The sequence below is a fragment of the Lonchura striata genome, chromosome 1 (genome assembly GCF_046129695.1).
Source record: "Lonchura striata isolate bLonStr1 chromosome 1, bLonStr1.mat, whole genome shotgun sequence".
NCBI lineage: Eukaryota > Metazoa > Chordata > Aves > Passeriformes > Estrildidae > Lonchura > Lonchura striata.
In genome coordinates this window covers 24,847,909-24,870,779 of record NC_134603.1, presented here as the reverse complement: position 1 = coordinate 24,870,779, position 22,871 = coordinate 24,847,909, and the positions used below count along the sequence as shown (strand labels likewise).

Below are 22,871 nucleotides of genomic sequence, written 5' to 3'. Positions count from 1 at the left end.
TTTACCAAATTTCATCATTGCAATCTTCAGGAAAAGTCATACATATTACAAATAATTCTTATTTTGAGGTACCCCTTAACCAAAGGGATGTAATTACCACTCTGTAACATTTCAGATAAGAAGCTATATTTGACCAAATTGTATCACTGAAAGATAAAGGCCACTCTTCTATTAATTAAAGGCAGCTGATGAACAGTTTATGAGAAAATAAAAAATTCAGATGTATTCTCATGAATAACACAGTCATGTTTATAACTTATTTTAATGTGAACTCAAAAACCTCCATGTATAAGTGCAAGGACTGTCAAATATAATTCACAAGAACAGGCTGCTCTTTAAAATAAAAATCTATACAGTGTACTGGGGGACTGCCTCCACATATATTGACTAACTTTAAATTAATTTGTGGCTTCGGCAATGATCTAAAAAAGCCACTCTACTCTCTTTTCTGTTTAGTGCATCCTATTATTACTGGAGCAGCAGAGACTGAGTGGAACAAAGGCAGAGTACTGCCTGAGAAAAGAAGTTCAAGAAAGGCTATGATTAACGAACACATAAACATAAACATGGTCACCTGCAGTCATAAGCTCTTTAGGGCAGCAAAAACCCATGATACTGTTGTTAAAACAGCCCTGCCTTAAGTAGACAAGCATAGTACCTTAGCTCATTTTAAGCTGAAGGAAGTCATCAAAAGGGAAGTAGGGAAAAACCTGAGTTTCACCATGCTTGTGGCTCTAAAGGTTCTTCAGGCAGGAAAGGCTAAATAAAGCTGCCCTGAATTCACAATTTGCTGTCCTCACCAAAACAGAAAAAGTTTTACTACATTACACAGTAATAGAGACTTGAGGCCTCTTCAGTTCCAGCCAGGTGAGAGCAGAGGAGGCAGCAGGTCACTCCTCAGCCCCTCCTTGCAAAAGGATAAGGCCTAATACTACCAAAGAGCAGTAGGCATGAGTGTGGCATTCTCTGACTGGATAGGAGTCCCACAGACATTAAGCAAAACAACTATGCAGAATAGTTTCAAAAGGACAACAAGAGACAATTTTTCTGGCACCTTCCTGAGAACCTAATAAATGAAAGTGAAAAAGCTGTGTCTCAGCTTGTATTGTGGTAACAAATCAGGCACCAGCAATGGTAGGAGATTCACCCAGTAGGTTAAACTCTGCTCTATTCTTTTTGTAGCCTGTCCAAAGCAACCCAGGACTGCAGTCCTACTCTAAACACCATCAGCTCCCCACTGAGCAGGAGAGATGCTTTTGGAGTGCAGAATCAGCAAAAGGGCTCCACTGCCATTTCCCTCCACATCCCTCCTCTCTGCTAAGTCTCACAGGAGAAGGTGCCTCTAGAGAAATGTTGTCAGTATCAGAGCATTTACATTTAACTCTGTAACAGACATACAAACCCACTATATCTTAGCATAATGTGACTTATTTATACATGGAGGCAGCAGTGACTGCTCTGACGTATATTTTGCCCCCGAACTCTGTTTCTTAAATAAACAACCCATTGGTCCAAGAAGCTGCTGCTTTGCTCCAGACACCTTTACTCCTTGTGGCCCTTTTATCATCCTATGAAAAAGAAGTTGTAGTAGCTCTGACTTGATATCAGACTTAGCTCTTCATGAACAACATGCTGACTTGTGAGGTGGTGGACTCCTGGAGGAACTGGCCATTTTGCTTCAATTTTCTTCCAGACTTGTTTCTGGAGGAAGTGCAATAGAACAATGACATCTGTTTGTCACCAAAGTACATACTCACCTCCTGTGGCTGCACTATTTTAAATTTCTACAGTATCTTTGTGAAATGGCAAGAAGAGTACTAAAGACCTTTATGTTGCTTATTTTTTCCACAGTCCAGCGAAACAAAGCTCTTTGAAGCTCATATTTGTAACTGACTTGGACATATACCTTTCAGGGAGAGTTTAGGCAAGGCATGAACTGTGGTCCAGGGTGGATAGCTTTAGCTATGGAGAATAAGACAACGTAATCAAGCCTATAGATTGACTAGTCAGGTATTTATTTAACATGCGAAACAAGTACAACAATCACAGAAGCTAGAAAAAACGGAGCACTGAAAAAGGTATTCATGCAGAATGAGTATTGTACTTGAACTATCCTCCACAATCATCAGTTAGTCTGTCCCAATATTTATATTTCATTATTACAACTGCCAAAACTGGCAACCACCAGGATTGTTGTCTCAATTAAGGACAGTAAACAGATTGTCCCATTTTTTTAAATGAAAAAATCTAAAATGTAATACTTCACAGTTTAACATGTTTATTCATTTAAACGAGCTAAAAAATAGTGGTGTGACATCTGCTTGAGAGACACTGGTACCTAACATTTTGGCTGTCTCCCCACTAATTTGATTGTGATTAAGGGGGGATAAAAGGATGAGTAGAGGATTCTGTCAATTAAATGAATTGATGAAGTGCAAAAAAAAATATTTTTTCACTCTTGGAAATGCATAGAAAGAAATACATCTACAAAAATGCATTACAGCAAACTAAGAGGGTGATGGAGAAAAGTACTGCAAAATATCTCCACTGGCTCTTTCAGGAAAAAAATATTGTAAGCATAAGATCACAGATAATCTTTGCCAATTTATTCATCTCATGGCTTCACTTCCCAAAGTGCAGGCATAATACTCTGTAGAATCTTTCAGGATGCAGTTCCAACATCACATCTCTCCTGTGTTATTGATGTGCCATGCTGTTATTTTCTTAGTCATAAGCACTGCTAATTACTATGCTACTGTAAGTAGAACTTGAAATGCGATCAAGATCCATAGTATCTTTTTTGTTGGCACTCTAACTTGCCTACTCTGCTTTTCAAGTACAGTTCTCTAAAGAAAATTGTCCTGAATGTACTTGACCTTCACCACCTGGCTCAGCTGTGCCTTACAGGGACAATCCCTTATCAGACATCACTCTGCTGGGAGCTCCTAGAAGCATTTTCCTTCTGAAAAAGGCAGCATGCAAAACTTGCCCCTAAGTAAGCAGATGAGCCTCTTCCATGGCAGCAACCTTCATGGAAGAGGCATGAACAGCTTTGTAGGGCTTTCACTGTTCTTTCCTTTAGCAGAGTTGTTCAAAACCTGTGTTTTCAAATAAAACTTTTAGGTCAGCTGCTCTAGAGGACACCTAAGTAAACAGATGAGTTTGCTCATGTTGTAGCTACTCGTAGTTATGTGTTGCAGCACAATCTCCCAGTCTACATATCCTGCTACAGACCTGCTACAGCTGGTCTGATGCAAGGAGGGAGCTGATTCTAAATCACATGATGTCTATATGATATGCAACAGTAAACTTTAACTACAGCATTCTTCAAGAAAAGTTTAAATGTATCTCTAGGGTCTATTAAGGGAAATGCTTAACTTGCCTCCTAAGCTTCCAGTAAAATAAGTTTATGGACTCTAGGTAGTAGAGCCTAGAGCCTTTCCTTGGCAATCTTCACTAGAAGCACTAGTAAAAATACCAGACTGAGGCTTCTGTCCTGAGATGGTCTACATGTTGATTCTGCTACTGAAGAATCAAAGAGAAAAGGAAAACCACCTAAGAAGATTTGTTGAGCAAAATCAATTCTGGAAGACTGTTATGCCTTCCTAGCCAGAGATTCTTCCAGACAGGATATTTGCTCCCACCCACAGCACAAGGACTCAGCATAGGCTCAGTATATCTCCTCCACAACCTCTGCTAGAAAGAAATTCAGTTTACTCCAGGAGTAGAGGGCAAGTACTGATGTATCCAGATATTCTAAAACTGCTTACTTTACAGTGCTTACTTTTGAACATTGTGCTGTTTAGATTGCTTTAATGTCCTTTCAAATGTATACATAATTCAGTGTGTTCAACATTAGTAAGAGAACCAAAATATAAAAAAGTCATTTATTAATAAAATAGACACTGAGAAACTCACAGAAAGATAAATGGTCCAAAATCCAAAAGGCATATTTCAATCTCAGTTATAATTAAGGGCAAAACAAGCAACATATCCTACTAGGAATTATTGTACTGATAAGAGAAGATGTGTATTTGCTGCAATATTTACCATGTATTTCTATATATACTGAACAGAAGTTTACCCGGTCTAAGCAAAAATAAATTTTCCAATTACATGAGAATATCCTTCTGGTACCTGAAGGAAGCCTACAAAAAAGATGGACTTTTTACAAAAGCATGTAGTGACAGCTCAAGAGAGAGTTGATTCATACTAAAAGGGAGTAAGTTTAGATTAGACATTGAGAAAACATTCTTTATTCTGAGGGTGGTTAGGCACTGGAACAGATTGCCCAGGAAAGCTGTGGATGCACCATCCCTGGAGGTGTTTGACACCAGGATGGGGCTTTGAGCAACATGCTCTAGTAGAAGGTGTCTCTGCCCATGGCAGAGGTATTGGAAATAGATCATCTTTTGCATCCCTTCTAAGCCAAACCATTCAAGGATTTAATGATTCTATGATCTTTCATGCAAATAAAAAGACCTAATCCAAACAAAGCCGAATTGCAAACTGTGCAATATGGACTCATAAGCCATACATTGGGGAAGCTCATAGAATCACATATATACACACTTCAGATTTGGTCTGATTCACAGTTATGGGAAATGAAGTATTCCTGTTGTAGGAACTTCATGTTCATAAATTTGTCAGCAAGAATTTCTTGCTTTTTAATGCAACCAATTGAGAGAGCAGATTACGAAATGACCTGCATGAAGGGAGTAACCACATATCTTTCTCAGACCATACATGACCCTGAGAGCCATATGCTGACATGAAGGAAGCAATCCTTCCAGCATGTTACAGAACATGAAAATTGCTAATGTAAAGTAACAGAACAGGTCTGCGGTTTCTGTGACATGTGGCTGGGTGCTGGTAAAGTGAAAGGCATGTCACATCCAAGGAGACAGCTTGTGATATGCTTTCCCTCCACTGGAATTTGGGCCATGTGTCAAATAATGCCTCAACATAAATTCAACATGTTGCAAGGTGTTTGGTCAACTGTGCGGCTAGTAGTGGACTGTAAGTCACATGCATACACAAATGTTAGGATTTTGTGTCTCTAACAGTCATACGTAGAAAATAAGATATATTTACATATATACATTTCTCTTTCATATATTTTTCGGAAGACTGTTGTACTCTGAATTTCCAGAGTTGATGTTTTGCATGGCAGAAAGTGAATGAAGACTATGACACATATGAAGTGGATCCTTAGAGACTCATAATGTATATAATCATAGTTACTCTATAGTTTAAAAATTAACTGTATTGATCAAAGTTTCATAAGTGGTGATAATGGGACTGTGTCAATTTAAAAGAAATATATTTTCCATTATAATATTTGCTGTGATTTGTATCCCTTTGTCTTCGAAATCACTATATGAAATCCTAGTTGGGCATCTCAGGAACAAGACAATAAATACCTCAGATGCAATTAAACCTAACATTCAGCTCTGAAATTTATGTTAATGGCAAAACCAAGCCTCAGAATTACAGAAACTTTTCTGAAAGTCAGTCTGTCTAAATTTCCTTGCAACATACAGCACCAATGGCTCTACATGTTTCGATACCAAACCTAATTGGAAATGAATCTTAGTCAAAGACTGACCACACTTTTAAGAGTATCAAAACTGAGTCTTTACATCCAAAACTCAGTTATATGCCAAACTGAGAACAATTTTGAAGTTCCCTGCAGCTGCTCTGACACACCAAATTCTTCAAGTTGCTTTTGGCTATCAAAAGGAACAAAAATTATATCTACAGTGCCTAATTTGAAAGGTACTTTGCAAGAACTGAAAGATGTAAAGGAGCCAAGATTTACCAGTTATTCGTACGCCAGGAAAAAACGTGTTTTCATATTACTTACAGCCTCTCACATTAGTTTGATGATTAAAAATTATTGTATAGCTGGAAAGGAATGTTTTTATACAACATGCTCCTAATAGGTAGAGCAAGTTGATAACAAAACCATCAGGAAGAGCATAATTAAAACACAATTTTGACTTCATATTAATAGTAGACCAATACACTAATTAAAACCAACATCGACTAAACTTTCTATTTACACTAGTTCAGACAGCACAGGAGGTAAAGAACTGTGTTTCAGAAGCATATGTGAATGTTAGAGCTTCTGTCATCCAGGTGCCATTTCTAACAGAACACATGTGTGCTGAACAGTTGGCAAAAGAATGAAAAAGATTACTGCAGATATATGGGCACACAGAATCTGGAATGACAGAAAATTAAGTCCATATAGAAGGTGACAGACTGCTTGTAAGAAGATTTCTTTTACTACAATTTCTTCCATCCTCATGCATGTGCACACATACACAAGAAAGATTAAAAGGGAGAGAAAGGATGAGGGCGTTTTGGTATATTTTAAACACAAATGAAGAAAAGACTTTTTATTTGGTACTTCTGCTTTCTTTTCAGAAAGCAACAGGAAACTAATCTGGTTATTAGGAAGCTCTGATTCCTAAATTTGGTCAAGGCAGACACTCCTGTGAAGTCAGCATCAATACCCATGATAATAGTAACACCTCGCTTTTGACATCAAAGTTCTCTGCCTGAGAAAAACATCATGTAAACAATAAACTTCATGTATTGTACTGTAGCTCCTGGCTTTGGTGTTAGACAAATACACTTGGCCAGGCATAAGTGTTCTTATTTTGGAGACCTGGAATGTGACTGATGTATTGCAAAACTTTCTTATTAATTTGGACTGCAAGAAATGGCATCATTTACTGTCTTACAGTGAAGGGACTGTGTGTTCCTATGTAGTCTTGTTGAAGCTGAAGAAATCTTGATGATAGATTCATTGCATCTGCTAGTTTTCATCTGGGTCCAGATCAAGGTCAACTTCATTGGAAACATTAAGATAAAAAAAAGCATAGAAAGCCAACAAAAATACCAGTATAGCTGCAAGGACAAGGGCAACTTCCTGTAGAAATAAAAGAAAACAAAAACCTGTTAGAAATAATACCATATTTTCAGATTAATCAGGAATAAATATTATTTCCCTTCTACAATGCACATCAAAATAACATCAGACAGAATATAATTGCATAAGGCATTGATGCTTTAATGATTTCTCTATTGTGGTTACCATTCCAAATGTTGTAGAATCCATTCACTTAATAAAGATTTTGGTGAATCTGATATACCATCAGAAAGAGGGTATTAGCTTAAAAATCTTTAGTCTTACCTATAAATAGGAGCTTTTTATATTTTTTATCCAATTCCTTCTTTTTTAAAGGAAAAGACAGAATTCACAAACCACAGTTTTGAACACAAATTTAAGTTATGAATTTACACTGTGAATTTTGATGTTTTCTAGCAATATGTTACTGCTTTTTGCCAACAAATTTGTAATTTTTTAATGAAGCAAACACAGTATGGTGGAAGTCAATGAAAATTGCTACCTCTACCTCCCAACCTCCTGGCATGCAGTACAACATGGAACTACAAACTCCTTCAGAATTGGATGAAACTTTTCTTTCTTCAGCTCTGCAATAAGGCAAAAAGCACAACAATTTGCACTTGCCTCTCTTCCCATAAAATATTGCAACTTGCTGCATCTTCCTTAATTAACATAAAAGACACTTCCAAAGTATACATGATTTATAGCAGCTTTCAGAAGCAGAAATATGTTTTTATACTACACATTATAGTCATTATGTGACTGCTATCATCTTAAGGCTGGACTCTGTAAAAATGTAATTATAGTACAATCATCCTCTTAATATTTCTTTTATTTCCTGTATTTCTTTCCTTTTTATTTATTTCAAAGACACCATATTTCTCCTTTTTAAGTTTTTATTTTTCTGTAAGGCACAGCACACTTCCTATAGTGTTGACTCTCATTTTGCCAGACAGTGAAATATGAAAGATAAATCTGAGAAAAATCCTTATATCCCTTCAGCTCACAGAAAGTATGACTCTACAGCTAACAACATCTACTGCTTGACTCCTGGTCATAATGATGAATTTTTAAAATTCTGCATTTGAGATGTTCCAAAGGTTAGTTTGTACCTCCAAATCCCGCTCTCTCTCTAAGGAAAGAAGCAAAACTTCCCCTCCAATTCTCAGCTTCATGTTAAGCTATAAAACAATTACATCAGAAGAACAAGCCCAAGAAAAAAAGTTCAGTGATTTTATAACAACTGATCTGAATTGGTAGAGAAGATGTCACATCAAACCTACTCTGTCAGCAGGACTGAAAGGAGATGCCTACACTGAACCAAGACAACAAGACACCCTTTACTTTCCAAGAACAGAACCTGTCCATCTTGTGTCCTCTAAGAGATGGCAGGCGAATTCCCAAAAATGACCATTTCTCCCCTTAGTCTAGAAGGGAGTGCAGATGGTACCTCTTTTTGTGCACTGTGGGATTAATCCTACCCAGCATCTCTAGGGTGGTGGTGGCTTTGTGACCAACATTGTGTTCACTGACATGAAGGAGTTAAAACTGTGCATTTCATTTTTTAAAGTCTAGCCCATATCTGGCATTCTTCTATAGAGCAGCATTTAATTTGCATTTACATGAATGCATTATATAGTTTATCAGAATGTCGGATCAATAATTCAACATATGCCATCTAATAAATTTTGAAATACTACTGCCTAGTTGGCATATGTTCTATAAGAGCATATTCTTTATTCTATAGAAACCTTTGCTTTATATTTTATATGGATGACTGAGATGTAGTTTAAATTTGTTTTACTACATTAAAATTGCTCCTGCAAATTTGCTGAGGCTGTTGGATACAGATTTCAACTACATTTTCCTCTTAGAATTGTACCACCCTCTGAACTTCATCCTCCTGATTTCATGATTTGATTTTTAAAAGAAGTACATCTAATTCACTCATATATTAAAGGAAAGTGATTTTTGCTTTGTTGCAGTTGCAACACGTCAGTATCTCACAAAAGGGCATGGCAGCATCAGACAGGTTTCATTTATTTCCTTGTATCCACAGCTGTGCTCCCAGACCCATCTGGCCACACAGCTACTAATCTTAAGAGGATGTAATAAACAAGTGACATACAACTGCAAGCTCCATCTGCTCAGGAGAGTGGACAACAAAACCATACATTGCAGGCACCGTTCACACTTGACACAGAGAGCAAATTCATTCCAGTATTAAAAAGTTTTTCTCTTGTTTGGATGCCACACGTCTCACTCTTTCTGCTTTACAATAGCTTTACCTTTGCCTTCCCTTCCCCCGGTCTCCCTTAAAAAATGCTGTGAATAGCAGCAGCAAACTTTTCAGGAACCTTTGCATTAAAGATTTGTTTCAAAGGAAGTGGAATTGGGAAAATCTTGAGGTTTTTTTTCTTAGGCTGCCTTGTAACTGCTTCATAGAAGCAGTTCTTTAATTCCTCTGCCTAAGTTTCACAATGAGTAACACTGTGATAACAATACTATTTTCCCTGCACAGCCATTAGGAACTGTGTGGGTGGATCATTATTTATTATCCCTGGGAATGAAAATTCCTCCTAAAACTCCAGGTTGGAGAGTTATGCAAGAACCTTAGTTTTGAGTTACTGAAAAAGGCAGAGTAACAAAAATATAAAATAAATGGCCTTACAAAGGACATCTGGCTCTTAGCTAGGGATATGCAGTCTCTTAAGAATTGCATCCAGTTTATGGACTTTTATAAGCATAAATTTTGCAAGGTAAATAGCAAATGAGATGCTGCACCACTGTACTGTATTTGCCACAACAGATATATATATTGTCATTTTAATTTGTTTTATACTTTTCAGGCTTTGCTATTTGTATTTTAAGTCATGCATAGAAATTAAGTGTTAAAATACTCCCTGCTTGGCATATATAGCTCCCTTTCTCTTGCACTTTATGGATCATCCCAATCATCCTCTGCAAAATCCATTTACTCAAAGGATTTTACCATGAATAATTAAAGAATAAAGAAAAAGTTTTATAGAAATAAACTTAAAATGATCAGAGGACCTTTTCTCCTTTTTTTTTTCTTTTATATCATGCTACAGAACACTAGAAAACAACATTTTTACTCTCAAATCCCAAAGTACAGTCATAGAAGCCTTTAAAAAGGAACAGAATTTTCTATTTTATTCTCTTACATGTAGAATAGCATATGTAGAACCCTACTGATTTCAGTTTGGTTAAGTTTTCCAGAAACTTTTCATAAAGGAAATGCATACCATTACAGCAAAATGCAGATTTAGTTCTCTTATCATTTTTTGTCATTTTTATGTCTCTCATGCCAAAATACTTGGATTATGTCCTCAAATTCACCCTGATGGAGCAAGTGGCAGAGCTGGGATCTAAACAAGATTAATCAGGAGAGGGGGCGAGGAAAAAATGTTGGCTATGATAACAGAAATCTGGACACTGTGTATGGCCCCTCATATCCTACACATATAGAGAAATATCATACTTCCAGGAAATGTTGGGGGGGGGGGGGGGGGTGTTACATGTTTTTTAATTGCCCTTCAAATAGAATTACACCTTTTTTACCAGAAACCTGCTTAAAACTAAGTGAGAGTACCATAAATTTCTCTCTTTGAATTGCTAAACTATCCCTTGCTCTTTCTGAAAAGAGAGGAAAAGAAAATCATGCTGACCAAGGATACCTGTAAAATACATATACAGGAACTGACAATCTTTTTATCTCATATTTTTAACTGAAGACTTTAGGTGGATATTCACTGTGACCATGTTTTAGAGTTTCAACAAAAACATATTTATACATGAATGCTTACTTCCTTAATGCAGGACATTCTACAGCTAACAGAAGGCAACATAAGTAATTTATGAACTTTTATCCACACTTTTTAGGTTCTAATTTTTTACTGTGAAAATTTCAGATGGAAGAAAGATCATTGTTATCTCAAATAATGAGAACAAGATACTATAAGAGAGTCATCAAAAATACCTGGCTATATGCCTACAAAACAACAGGATTCATTTTAAAACAGCTAGATGCAAAATAATATATATAGGTATCAAAGATGCATACTGTACTTATAAAGTAGAGTACTCTGCCTTGAAAAACTGTGACTCTGTGATTTCTGGATGTACAAAGGTGGAGGGATTTCGAGCAGAGAGATGACCAGTATTTATTTTATCATAGAGAAGAATTAGAACTAGTTTGGTTACAGCATATAATTATATACACCTGTATTTAAGCAAAGCATTTCACAGTGTGGGGTCCTTTTATCCTGTTTACAATAAACTTTCAAGGCCCAGCTGCAGTTAGATAAGTTCAGCCTTGAACTAAATGCCATTTTTTAGGAGCAAGAATGATTGAACATTCTTCAGGAAAATATGGACTTCCATACCTGTGAGTCTTTTATCATCTGATCTCTCTCAAAGAAGTACATTTTTATTTTGAAATTGGAAAGAATACTTCAAATTTGGCTTGTGTGAAAAGAAGGACCTCGCTGCCAGGAGTCAGCAAACTCAACTCTCCTAGCTGCTCCTTGTCACCCTGATTCTTAAGATTTTCTAAAGCCTTCTGAGTTTACATTCTGTTACAAAACTTTTCCACACATTTTCTGTAAACAACATATTGTTTTGCATTCCTTCGTGGGGGTGGAGGAAGTTGATGTACTGGTGTTTTGTCCAATGTCTTTGGAGAGGTGGCCCATTCACTCTCCAATCCACTGTCACCTTTGGAAAAGTATAAAACTTGGAGTCAGAAGAATAAACTTTCTTCTTTTTTGCCTTGCCATCGTGGTGGCTCGTGTTGTGCTTTCTCGTATCCTATAGCGACAGCTCCTCTCCTTCAAGGCTCTAGGAAAACTCAGATTACTTCCACGGTCAGTGCTACATTCTGAACCCCAAAAACTACTAAGTTATTAAAAGTAACAGCACCCTATGTTTAACTGCTCAGACATTTTTATATTGCATCAAAAGTTTTCTGATGCTGACATTTTCCTCCATTGTATTGATTTGATTTCTAGGATTTGAGGTTTTGCTGTTATTGATTATTCTTTGAAGTCCCACACTCTGGTCCTAAGTAGAGACATAAGAAGGTTTGAGAAAGATGGTCTACTGCTCCAAGCTGGTACAGAAAATCCTCCTAAGATTTTGCTTGGTGCATCTTGTTCACATCTCAAACCACCATGACTATGATACTTATGTGTTCAGGTCAGGCACAGATCTGATTTTGTTCTTCTCTTTGTATGTGCTGTTTCCCCTCCCTTTCATTTCAAGGTCAGGGATCAAAGCCTGACTACAGGGAATATCACACTTTATCCACTGCTGGCATATTAAGCTGCTCTGCATTTTTTGAGACACATAAGTTGATTTGAAGACCCAGTATTTTGACCATTACAAAGTGCTTGGACTTTGAAAAAAGTATTTGGATAATATTTTATGATCTCTAACACATAGAAGTGCAGATCAAATAATCTAATAGTCTCTTGTGGCCTTAATTTCTACAAAGCTATGAAAATGAAATTGTATCTTGAAAAATGTAGTTCACTAATTTAGCAGATTATGAACAGCATGAAATTGGAGAATATCCTTTGCTAAAATACACCAGGAATGTGTTGCTATCTATTCCTATCTAAGTTGTTCCAGATGAGAGAAAGTCACCATAGTGAGGTCTCTAACTACACAACAGGTTAAGCAGATACGCATAATGACAGACAGTAAGCTCTCACTTTGTTTAGGAAACATTTTTTCCTTAGCTGAATCAATGTACTGTGTTGCTAATAATTCTCTGTGGAGTGATATTGTGCAGTCAATAATGTCTTTGCAAGTACTTTGAAAATACTACTGTTAAGATTTGTCTACCTTTCAAGAAGAGAGAAAACTTCATCACTTGTCCCATGGACTACTGATTTGTTCTTGCAGCCTGTGAAAAAAAATCTCTCCCCAAGAACTCCCACAACTTTTAGTCACTGCATACCAAACTCCAGCTATCTGGGGGCCAAGCTTCCACACTTCTCAAACCATTTTCTGCTTATCACCCTCCTGCTGGCATGTTTTCCTCACCCAGTGAGAGCAGAGCTGGCACCAGAAGTGGAAAGGCCTTCCTCTCTACTTGATAAGGGTGAATGGCTGGGCTTCCACCAGCACAAACCCCCTGTGGAGGGGGGCAACAAAATGACCCAGAGAAAGTTCAGAGGCTCCCTTTTTGGTACTGCTACAAAGAATTTTGTCTTATCCAAACACCAGGAGATGTATAACACATTGCTTCCTCTTTTTCTCCAGACTGGGTCCTGCTTTTCCAAGAGACACAATGTATTCTGGCACTGTCTACATTAGTGTCACATATACAAACAGAGCCAGCACAATAGCTCTGCTACAATATTTAATCTTTAACGTGTTTAAAGAGCAACTATGACACACCAAGTACTATCATGGTCACCCTGCTTGAACTAACTTTGGATATTTATTAGCGCTCAGCTGCTTCTTTGACATTATCAACATAGATAAAAATACCTCATTGGGAAATTAAAAAGTACTAAATGCCAGTGACTGAAAGAAACTTTGTTACTTTAAACCTTGCATTAAAATGACAATGCAATCAAAGTTTGACGAGACAAACTAATTAGTATGCCAGCGATGAAATGTGAAGAATCTCCAGGGGATTGGTTCTGAAAAGTTTTATGTCATTTATAGGGCCTTTTTTTAAGCTAATGTTGTCAGCTCTTATGGTGAAATACACAACAGTTGAATTTCATTATCCTCGTAGAAATTAAGGACAAAATCCCTTCACTATTTTCTAGTTCTCGTTTTTCCTGCCCTAAATACTACACTAAGTCTTAGTTTACATCCAGGCATGTAATTTCTTCAGGACAGTAATGCAAAACAACCCTAGAGTTATCAATGACATAAAAAAGCCTACAGTTTTAAGTGGCTGTATGGTGCTTATTGGGTTAGCTTATTGTGTGTATGGATTTCACAGAACTACAAACATATTCCCCTTTCCCAGAGAGTTTATACTTTTACATTTATCCTTCCATTACAACATTTTTATTAGCTTCACCTTAGCTTTTTATAATAAAAGGTTAATTTATTTTAAAATGTTGCATATTGCATCATGTACTGAATAGATACGTATATAAACAAAGTACATTCCAAATACACATATGTGTCTTCTCACAGATTTAGAAGAACTTTGGACATTTCTATTTAAAGTGCCCACTTATTACATTGCATTGTAGTTATATCACTTTTTTTTCCTCTCAACACAGATTTAAGATAATCAATTTCTACAGCACAGAATTAGGGCCTATATAATAAAAAAACCCTAAAATCCCAGCCTTTGGAAGGTGAATCGTGTCACTTACTAACATTACTCATCCCAGGGAAAAGGAGGAGCTCTTAAAAAACAGTGGGGAGTGGAATTGCATTTCTGCTTGGGATGGCAGGTGAATTCCCTGCTGACCTACCTCACCTCTCCAGGTGCCCTTAAAGAGCAGACATGAGACTCTGGAATCTGAGGACCAGGGAGATGAGAATGTAGATGAAGATACATCCAGTGCACATCCTAGTGCAGGGCAACCTACCCTGCATATCAAAACCTCCTCAATTCAGAAAAAAATAAGGTCAATAGTCATTAGGGACTCCAATATGCCACCTGGACCCAGCCCATAGGTAGGTATGTGAGCCTCTGGGAAACCACCAACAAAATTCCCAGCTTGGCATGGCCCACTGACCATTGCCCACTGGTTTTCGAGGCAGACAAATACAAAGTCCCAACAAGACTAAGGATGAACAAGCGTGACCTCAGGGCATTGAGACAACTGGTCAAAGGATCTGAAGAACTATTTGTGTTTTCTTCTGTCCTGCCAGTTGCTGTCACACCAAACATAAGTTGTCAAGAATAATTTTAAAAAATATCCAGAAAACAACAGAGAAGGATTTAGGATAGGTGTGGAGGATAGATATAAAAAGATGGCACTTGGCAGCTGGAGGATCTTAACACTGAACTGAGCAAAACAAGCTATGCTCGAGAGAGGGGTATAGGTTTTAGGGCTTCACAACTAAGCCTCTCCAGGGGTAAGGAAGGAGATTTCCCTACAGACACTCCAGGAGCATCTACTGCCCATGGTGAATTTCAGCTACTGGAGGGATTGAGCAGGATGAAGAGCTGTCACTGTGAGATGGGAAGAGGTGCACCTTTACCCCAAGACATTAAATACACTTCGCTTCCATGCTGAGCACTGTGGGTCTGTAAGCAGAAGGGCAGAGTTTACTCTACAGAAATTGCCCGTGTTCTGGTAGATTGTAACATTTACTAAGCCAGAGGTTGTTTGCATTAAGCAGGCTCAGTGAGAAGGATGCATATAAAAGCTCTGCTTTTCTTCCCCTACAAGCAAATCCCTGAAGGGAAAGGTGCCTAATTTACCTTCCTTTCTGCTTCAGCTCTGTCAGCTTTTCGGAAGCAAAATAAATTACTGTGATCTATTTGGGGAAGACCCAGACTTTTTTTTAAGGTCCAGAAAAACAAAAGAATATTACAGCTGGAAGAAAATATTTTAGAGATTTTTTTTTTTTTTAAGGCAGAAGCAGAATTGTAAACCTGAGACATCACACAGTACAACTAGCAGAACACACCCATTCAGGACTTGGAGAGCACATGTACATCTTGATGGCAAAAGTCCTTTATTCACTAATACTCAATTCTTCATTACATATATGATTACACATATGCTTTCCCATTCACCCTCATTTTTAGGAAAGAATTACTTAAGAAAATAAGGAAATGAAACAGGTTTTGAAGGACTAAATCTCATACTCTTCTCATTTGTGAAAGACATGCAAAAAATGTGTTCATTTTAAAAGAATTACGCTGAACACTAAGTCTCCAAGTAGAACATCACTTTTAAAAGGTCACGCCATTGAAAGGAAAATGAAAATAAAAAGGAAAAATTAATAAGAAAGGAAAGAAAAGGAACTCAAAAGGTTAATAATTTATCCTTTAAACAAAAAAGGCAATCTACTTTTTCTCATTAAAACCTGACACACAGCACTAACTGAGGAGATTATGTTGTGAAAACATACTGCATCACACAGTAATGCTTGATCGAGATCAGCAATCAGGAGCAAAAAGAAAGCACTGTTTCGTGATTATAATAGCAAATTCTGGAAGACAACCAAATACATCATCTGGCAGCCTAACAGCTGTTACAGCTTGGTAGTAATACCTTGGCATTTGCTATAAGCTATAACTTGAAAAAAATTGATTTCTCATCTGCCAGAAACAAGAAACATTCTCCTTTTAACATTTCTGAAGTTTCTTTTACTAGAATACCTAGATAATGGATCTACTTTTTTCTTTTCCTCAGGTTTTACTCTTGCTGTTAACAGTGTATCAGTTAGATTAAAAAAAAATAAATCTGAGGAAAAAATACTGGAGGCAACATAAATAATGTGTGTTCAGCTAGATCCTGTTTTGATGACACACTGGGTAGTAGATAACAGAGAATATTCCTAATTGTCCTCCTTGCTCATATTCACAGTTGTGATCTAAAGTAATTGTTATACTTCATACCTGCCTGAAAAGGGAACATTTTCAAAATAAAGTTTAGTATCTTTCCATATGCTTTCCTTTGCTGTTAGTTAAGCCTTCTTTTTCCTAGTCCGAAGTAGTACACAAGGATGCAGAGTGAGACAGTAATGCTGAGAATTAACAATACTTAACAAACCCAGTCTTTAAATTACTACTGGCATAGGATGAGAAGAGGAACTGTTTATTGTAATTTGTCTAACTATACAAAATAGTTAAATAATTTGTTCTGTGTGTAGACAGGCTCCCTAAAACCATCAATTTTCTAACCACACAGTACTTTAAACCTTAAAGTAAGCATGCATCATTAACAAGGACATACACTATGTAAAATCTTTCAGCACTTCAAATATTCAAGTCATTTTAGGGTTAAGTAAAAGCAGTTAATCATAAATATTTTAGATTCTAGCATTCTACTTAGATTTTGAAATGTCATAAACAATATCTCTCAGAAATCAATATTCACACAGTACATCTATGGGGAAACGAAACAAACACAAAGGTGGTTTGAGCTATCAAAGAAGTCTCTACCTTTACGCCTAGTGCAGTTTTCTTGGCCTCTGCTTTTAATCTTGTAGCTCTTAACATAGGCCTGGTTTTCTTATAATCTTGTTTCCCTAGAGTAAAAAAGCATATTCAATGAAAACAATGCAAAAATAATATAAAGAACATGAGCATTTATTTCAGTTGAAAAGTCTGATTCAACATATTAAAAACATCCCACAGTCCAGCATTTTAAAGAACAGCTACTCTATCACAAAGGGATTCAATCTGTGGAACAACCATGCTTAACACAGACACTGACAGAAACAAGATCTGACAAATCAGTGCAGAACCTGTTACTCCAGAGTGATATCAAAATACATCTATAGATAGATATCCACTAGTACAATGTTTAATAAATTGCTCCATAGGAATCAGTCAGCAAATAAGTAGATTAAAAGTAGATTATGCTTTTCTCTCTTATTGAAATCAAAACAAAAATTTCCATTAGAATTTTTCTTGGTTAGTCATCCCTAACACACATATAAATGTGCAAGATAAGACATTCTGGTGAATGTAAAGGTTTGTAATTCTGAACGAAAACATTATTTGCAGGTATCAGAACGCAGATATGGAGATCAGTCTAAGTAAATGCTAATAAAATCATTGCTTGACACCATCTTCTTGTAAAAATATGTTACACAAAACTTTCTAGATTAACTTTCAACAAGTTACAGGGACTATCTCTTGCAGCCACAAAGAATGCAGCCCAGGGCTTGAATACAACGAGTCTATATGAACTGACTTCAGAGGAGGACATGTAAGCATTCAGAAATGGTAGAAATGGTATAAATCACTTATCTCAACTTAATAACAAAGCATAAGACACCTGATATCTCTCAGGGATATTTCTGCTGTCTGAAAGGCCTGTTACTGTTTTATTATGAACTCTTAACCATAGCTTGTTTAAGTTAACAGAAGTCAAGGTACAGATACAGTCACAAAAGGAGAAGAAAAAGAAGAATCTGTGAAGAAACTGCTCAGAGGGATACAGCCTCAGTACAACTCCTTTGGCTTTTTAAGAAGTCCTTTTTATTTTTTCCCTCCTAATGCGTACTTATCTTTTTTTCTCTATGCCTAATTTGAAAGCTAAACTATAATGCTTAAAACAGAGTGTCTGGCCTTTTTCAAATCACAAAGTTTACCTAATTGTATATTAGCTTTCTTTACTGTTACAGTCAAATAGTTTAACCTTTCCTCTAAAATTTTGTCCAGTTGTTTTGTATACAAAAATTCCATTTATCCAAGCAGATGTGATTTTACATTCATAATCAATAATGCAAACTTTGCATTTTATGGCTACCTTGAAAACTGGGACATTATTGTGCAGTGATGAAATTCTGAAATGTGAATGTCTCTTTCCAGTAATACACTGGATTCATGGAAAACCATTTCTGACTTTGTCTACTCCTTGTATCACCCTGCTCACACTCAATACAGAGACTGTCGTGTAGCATAACATGAATACTGAACTTGCATTAAGAATTTGCTTTCATTATATAATCTCTCCTCAGTCCTATGGATTATATACTGGGAAGGTCTCCATACTATTCTTCAGTCAGATATTATTCATGAAAGACTTGAAATAACTTAAAAATACTCAATAACAAATGAAAACATAACTGAAACCATATGTATTAGGAATAAAAAAAAAAAAAAAGCAGCATATATACAAGGAAACTCAGAAGACAGAGTGAAGAAAGGATGACAGAAAGATGATTTATGTCAGAGGCTCCAATATATTCATCCAGTCAATATATCTTATTATCAGGACAGGACTACTGCAGCATTATTTTTCAGAAGTCAGTAATATCTGATAATACTATGCATCAGGAGTACAATAATTTTTTAGAACAGCTGGAGAAAGACTTGCAGAAACCACAAAAATGGCTAAGTCATGAGATGACACCAGCCAGAGTGAGAATGTGTTTCTTCTCCCTAAAGTCCCACACTCATACTTTCGCCATGAAATAGTTAAAAGATCTTTCAGAATTTCCATTACAAATGGCAGGAGTTTATTACTCATAAAAATACATTCCAGGCTGAAATTTGGCTTAGACACACCACAGCCTTGAATTTTTTTGTTTGTTTGTTGGGAGCCAACTTTCATAAGTGATGCAGCTGTTCTTACTTACTTGTGAACAAACTATAGAAATGTATCAATCTGAAATGTTTTAAGCATGAAAAATATCTTCATTTAGAACTATATAACTGACAAGCGCTAAGTTCAATCTCAGTTCTCATAATTCAGGTTTGCTGCTCTTCCATCAGGGGTAAATGAAACAAGACAGTCAGAAATTTCCCTTCCAGTGATGCAAGAGCATTAGATAACGAAAACTAGAAATCCTGGTAAGGTCCACTAGGAATGGGACACAAGTCAGCTAGTAAAACCCACCTCCCTTTCCTCCCATTGCCCATTCTCCCTCCTCTTCTCCACAGCTCAAGTGTGAAGGTGACACAAGCAGGAGCAAATACTGCATAGAAGACCCAGACTGTCAAATACATGTACAGGCAGAAATATGTTTATTAATCCAAATGAGAAAGCTTACTGGTGCTCTTTCCCTTGGTTTCCAGCACCCTGCTACTCTTTATTCCAGCATCATGGCTACAGCTAAGACTATATTCTACTTATGTAGAGAATATTTCCAGATTTATATTAAGTCTGATACTAACAACTAACCCTCCTATAACAACCAGGCTATTTCAGTGATGACTCTAGAACTGGTAGCTCTCCAAATCCATGCACCTGCCATTAATTTAGCACTCCTTGCTAAATGTAATAGCCAAAAGGAAAAAAATATGGTAGGGAAACAGTCTGAGTCCACCAAGTGCAAAAGTTTAAAAAGGGCATCTGTGGACTTCTTTGTAATGAAAACCAGATTCAGCAATCGTACTAAAAGACTCTTAAAACATGTGAACTTTCTGAGGCCTTGGGAAAGACATCTGCACTACAGGACTACAAAGAACAATGAAATACAAAGCTCCTGTCACGTGAATACTGATCATTACCACCTGGAAAACAAGCAGAAAAAAGTAATACAGGCTCCCGACAACCTCCTTTCTTTCGGGCTTGCAAATTCAACCAGTTCGGATAAGTATATTCACACTCTCAATGTCTTCTAGTTTTATCTCATTTATTCTGCGAGCTGTTTTGTACATTTATCTGTCAGAGTTACCAGTTTAAGCTATTTCTTCTTAGGAAGTGATCATCAAAGCCAGCTGAGACAGACTCATCAGACAAAGTTCCATTTGTCTGCTTTATCCAATGGCTATCTGAGACACCAAGTTTTACTGATGGAATGTATTAAGGCAAGAAGAAGGCAAAAAGATACCACTTGAAGAATTCCAGACCAAATCTTACTTTTCTTATTAAACATAATCCTTACCTCTTTGACTAGTCATTATTGTTACCGAATTATCATCTCTTCTCTCAAACTCCAAACTCTAGTGCCAGCTTCCCTAAACTTTTTTTATAACTACCGCTATTTATTTATTTTTAAATGAATGCACTACTTGTTTCCTTTTTCAGGTCCACCACTTCCTTTCTATTTTTAAGGCCAAAGACTTAAAGCACTCCATGATAAGGCAACTATTTTTACTGACTACAGATCTCTGTCCTGCTTCCTGACAGTCCCTCCGAAGATCATCCACCTTCCCATCCATTTCTTGAAATAGCCTTTCCCTTTCAGAAACTCCACAGAGCTTGCCTTGCACCTCGTCCCTTCCTTCCATCCTTCTCTTCTTTGGTGGCAAAGTGACCTCAATAGTACCTGAACTGAGCTGTGCCATATTTACAGATCCTGTTTCTATCTGTTCCTCACATGGAAATGAAGACTGTTTTACTAGCTGTAGGATTAGAATAGGGTGAAGGTAAGGGAGTTTTTTAGCTACTAAAACAGCTATGTTGTGAAAATTGACAAAGGGTGCTTCCCTCAGAGTGGATATTAGAGATTCATACAACATGCAAAGCGAGTTTGTTTCTCTCCATGTAACTAGGAATAAAAATCTATGCATTTTACAATATTTTTTAATTTAACTTTGCTTACAAGGGAAATTGAGATCCCATACATCTTCTATCAATAATTGTAATAACATATTAGAGATGACATGATCTTATATATTCAGTATTCTTTTTAATTAAAACCTCCAATGACATGACAATAAACACAAAAAAAATGAAATAATATGTGTATGTTAGGCAAGTTCATTTAAGTTCTGGATTAATTCTTTTTTTTAGTCTACAGAAATACTGTGACACTGCCAGGTAGTATGCACAACACTGTACCTCTGCATACATACCAAGCTCCTTTATACATGCAACCGAGAATGCAGGCTGTTGAGCACTGTATTACGGAAAACTGACTGCATTTACAATTGCGTTTAAAGATGTTGCTGTATAAGATACAACCTGAAAAAAATCTACAAAAAAACTGAGAAAAAAAAATTGTATTTCTAACCCTTCTAGATATTTACTCTTTCATTCTAACAATAGCTCATTACTGGAATTGAATAACGGACTAAAGACTGCCTCTCTGCTTTTCAATTCATCAGGCTTAAGCAGAAACAGGACTGCATCTTTGGCTTTTGTTGATGCTGCTGTCCAAGCTTATTATCATATGAATATCTAGTTATTGTTTTATAAATGTTCACATTTCAGGAGCTCCCTGCTTTCTTTTCTCTCAGCAGACTTTACAATATCCACCTTCATTATCATCATGTGGCAGCATTGCTCTTCGCCTGCATTTGCTACTTTAAAAATTAATGCACTGCTATTTTCTGAATACTGTACTGCGTAAGCTGCTTATGAGTACATTATGCTATCAAGCAAGCACATGCAGAAAAGCTTCCTAAACTGTTATTCTTTCAATGAAAATACAGCTGGTTCTGCTTCAAAGGCACTTCTTTTCACCTGCAAATGGACTTGCTTCTACACTTATTCCTCAATTCATTGTCTTTTATTTGTGTCTGCAAATCTTTAATTGCCTTTAATTAGAAAGAAGTAAATTCAGTGCTTTAATCTTGCAAATACATTCAATCATAATTCTGTCTGGGATGAATACCAAGTTCTATTCACTGACTGATCTTTATAACAAAGGTATATAAATTTATTGTCCGTTTATATAGACCATATCAATTAAGCCACAATGGAAAACCAAATAGATAAGAGTCAAAATATTTGAAATAAGAAATGTGCAATCTAAATTTAATTACTCAGACAAATAATTTGAAGATGAGTTATTTACAGCATGCCAAAAAAAACTGACAGATAGTAGAATTTTTTAATCACACTACAGATTTAGAATTCCTTTCAACACTTTCAGTATAATTTGTAACAACCAACAAACTGCTGTCCTGAATCTTTCTGTGCTGGTATTATAGTCATACTCAAAACATTAGTAAGATGTTTTCCATACATTAGCAATCCATTTCATATGTTAAAGTACTGCTTAAGGATAATAAAACTACAACTAGAGGGTAAATTTTGGTTACTAGTAGCAGTTTAACTAAAATACCTTACTGTAACTGATACTGAAAACCATACAAAAATACATACATATCTAATTAGAAACTAGAGACAGATTGTGGCAAGTTTTACTGACAAACTGCAAATGTGAAATCATACACCTAGTTAAGCTGAAATCAATTGGTTTATCATTATTATTGATATGAATTAGTGGAGGTTTCAGGAACCCTCCACAAAACCCCACAGAACAAACAGAACAAGAAACCTTTTCAGGGTTTCCACAGTCTGACTTCAAGCATCCCGTCCCTTTACCTGCAGTAACAGGAGTAAGGGAGAATTAGATCTCAGTAGAA

The 22,871-nt window shown here is 36.5% G+C and overlaps 1 protein-coding gene across 2 annotated transcripts in view; it reads right to left on the bottom strand.

The window, feature by feature from the left end:
- Positions 1 to 1,994: 1,994 nt before the first annotated feature.
- TRIQK (triple QxxK/R motif containing) overlaps positions 1,995 to 22,871 on the bottom strand; it is a 61,665-nt gene continuing 40,788 nt past the window's right edge. For both annotated transcript variants that reach the window (XM_021543200.1, XM_077782922.1), the window contains exons 3-4: positions 17,043 to 17,128; positions 1,995 to 6,940 (exon numbers count right to left, since the gene is read on the bottom strand). In XM_021543200.1, the coding sequence (XP_021398875.1) occupies positions 6,827 to 6,940; positions 17,043 to 17,128 (200 nt within the window). In that variant the 3' untranslated portion in view covers positions 1,995 to 6,826. The remainder of the gene's footprint in view (positions 6,941 to 17,042; positions 17,129 to 22,871) is intronic.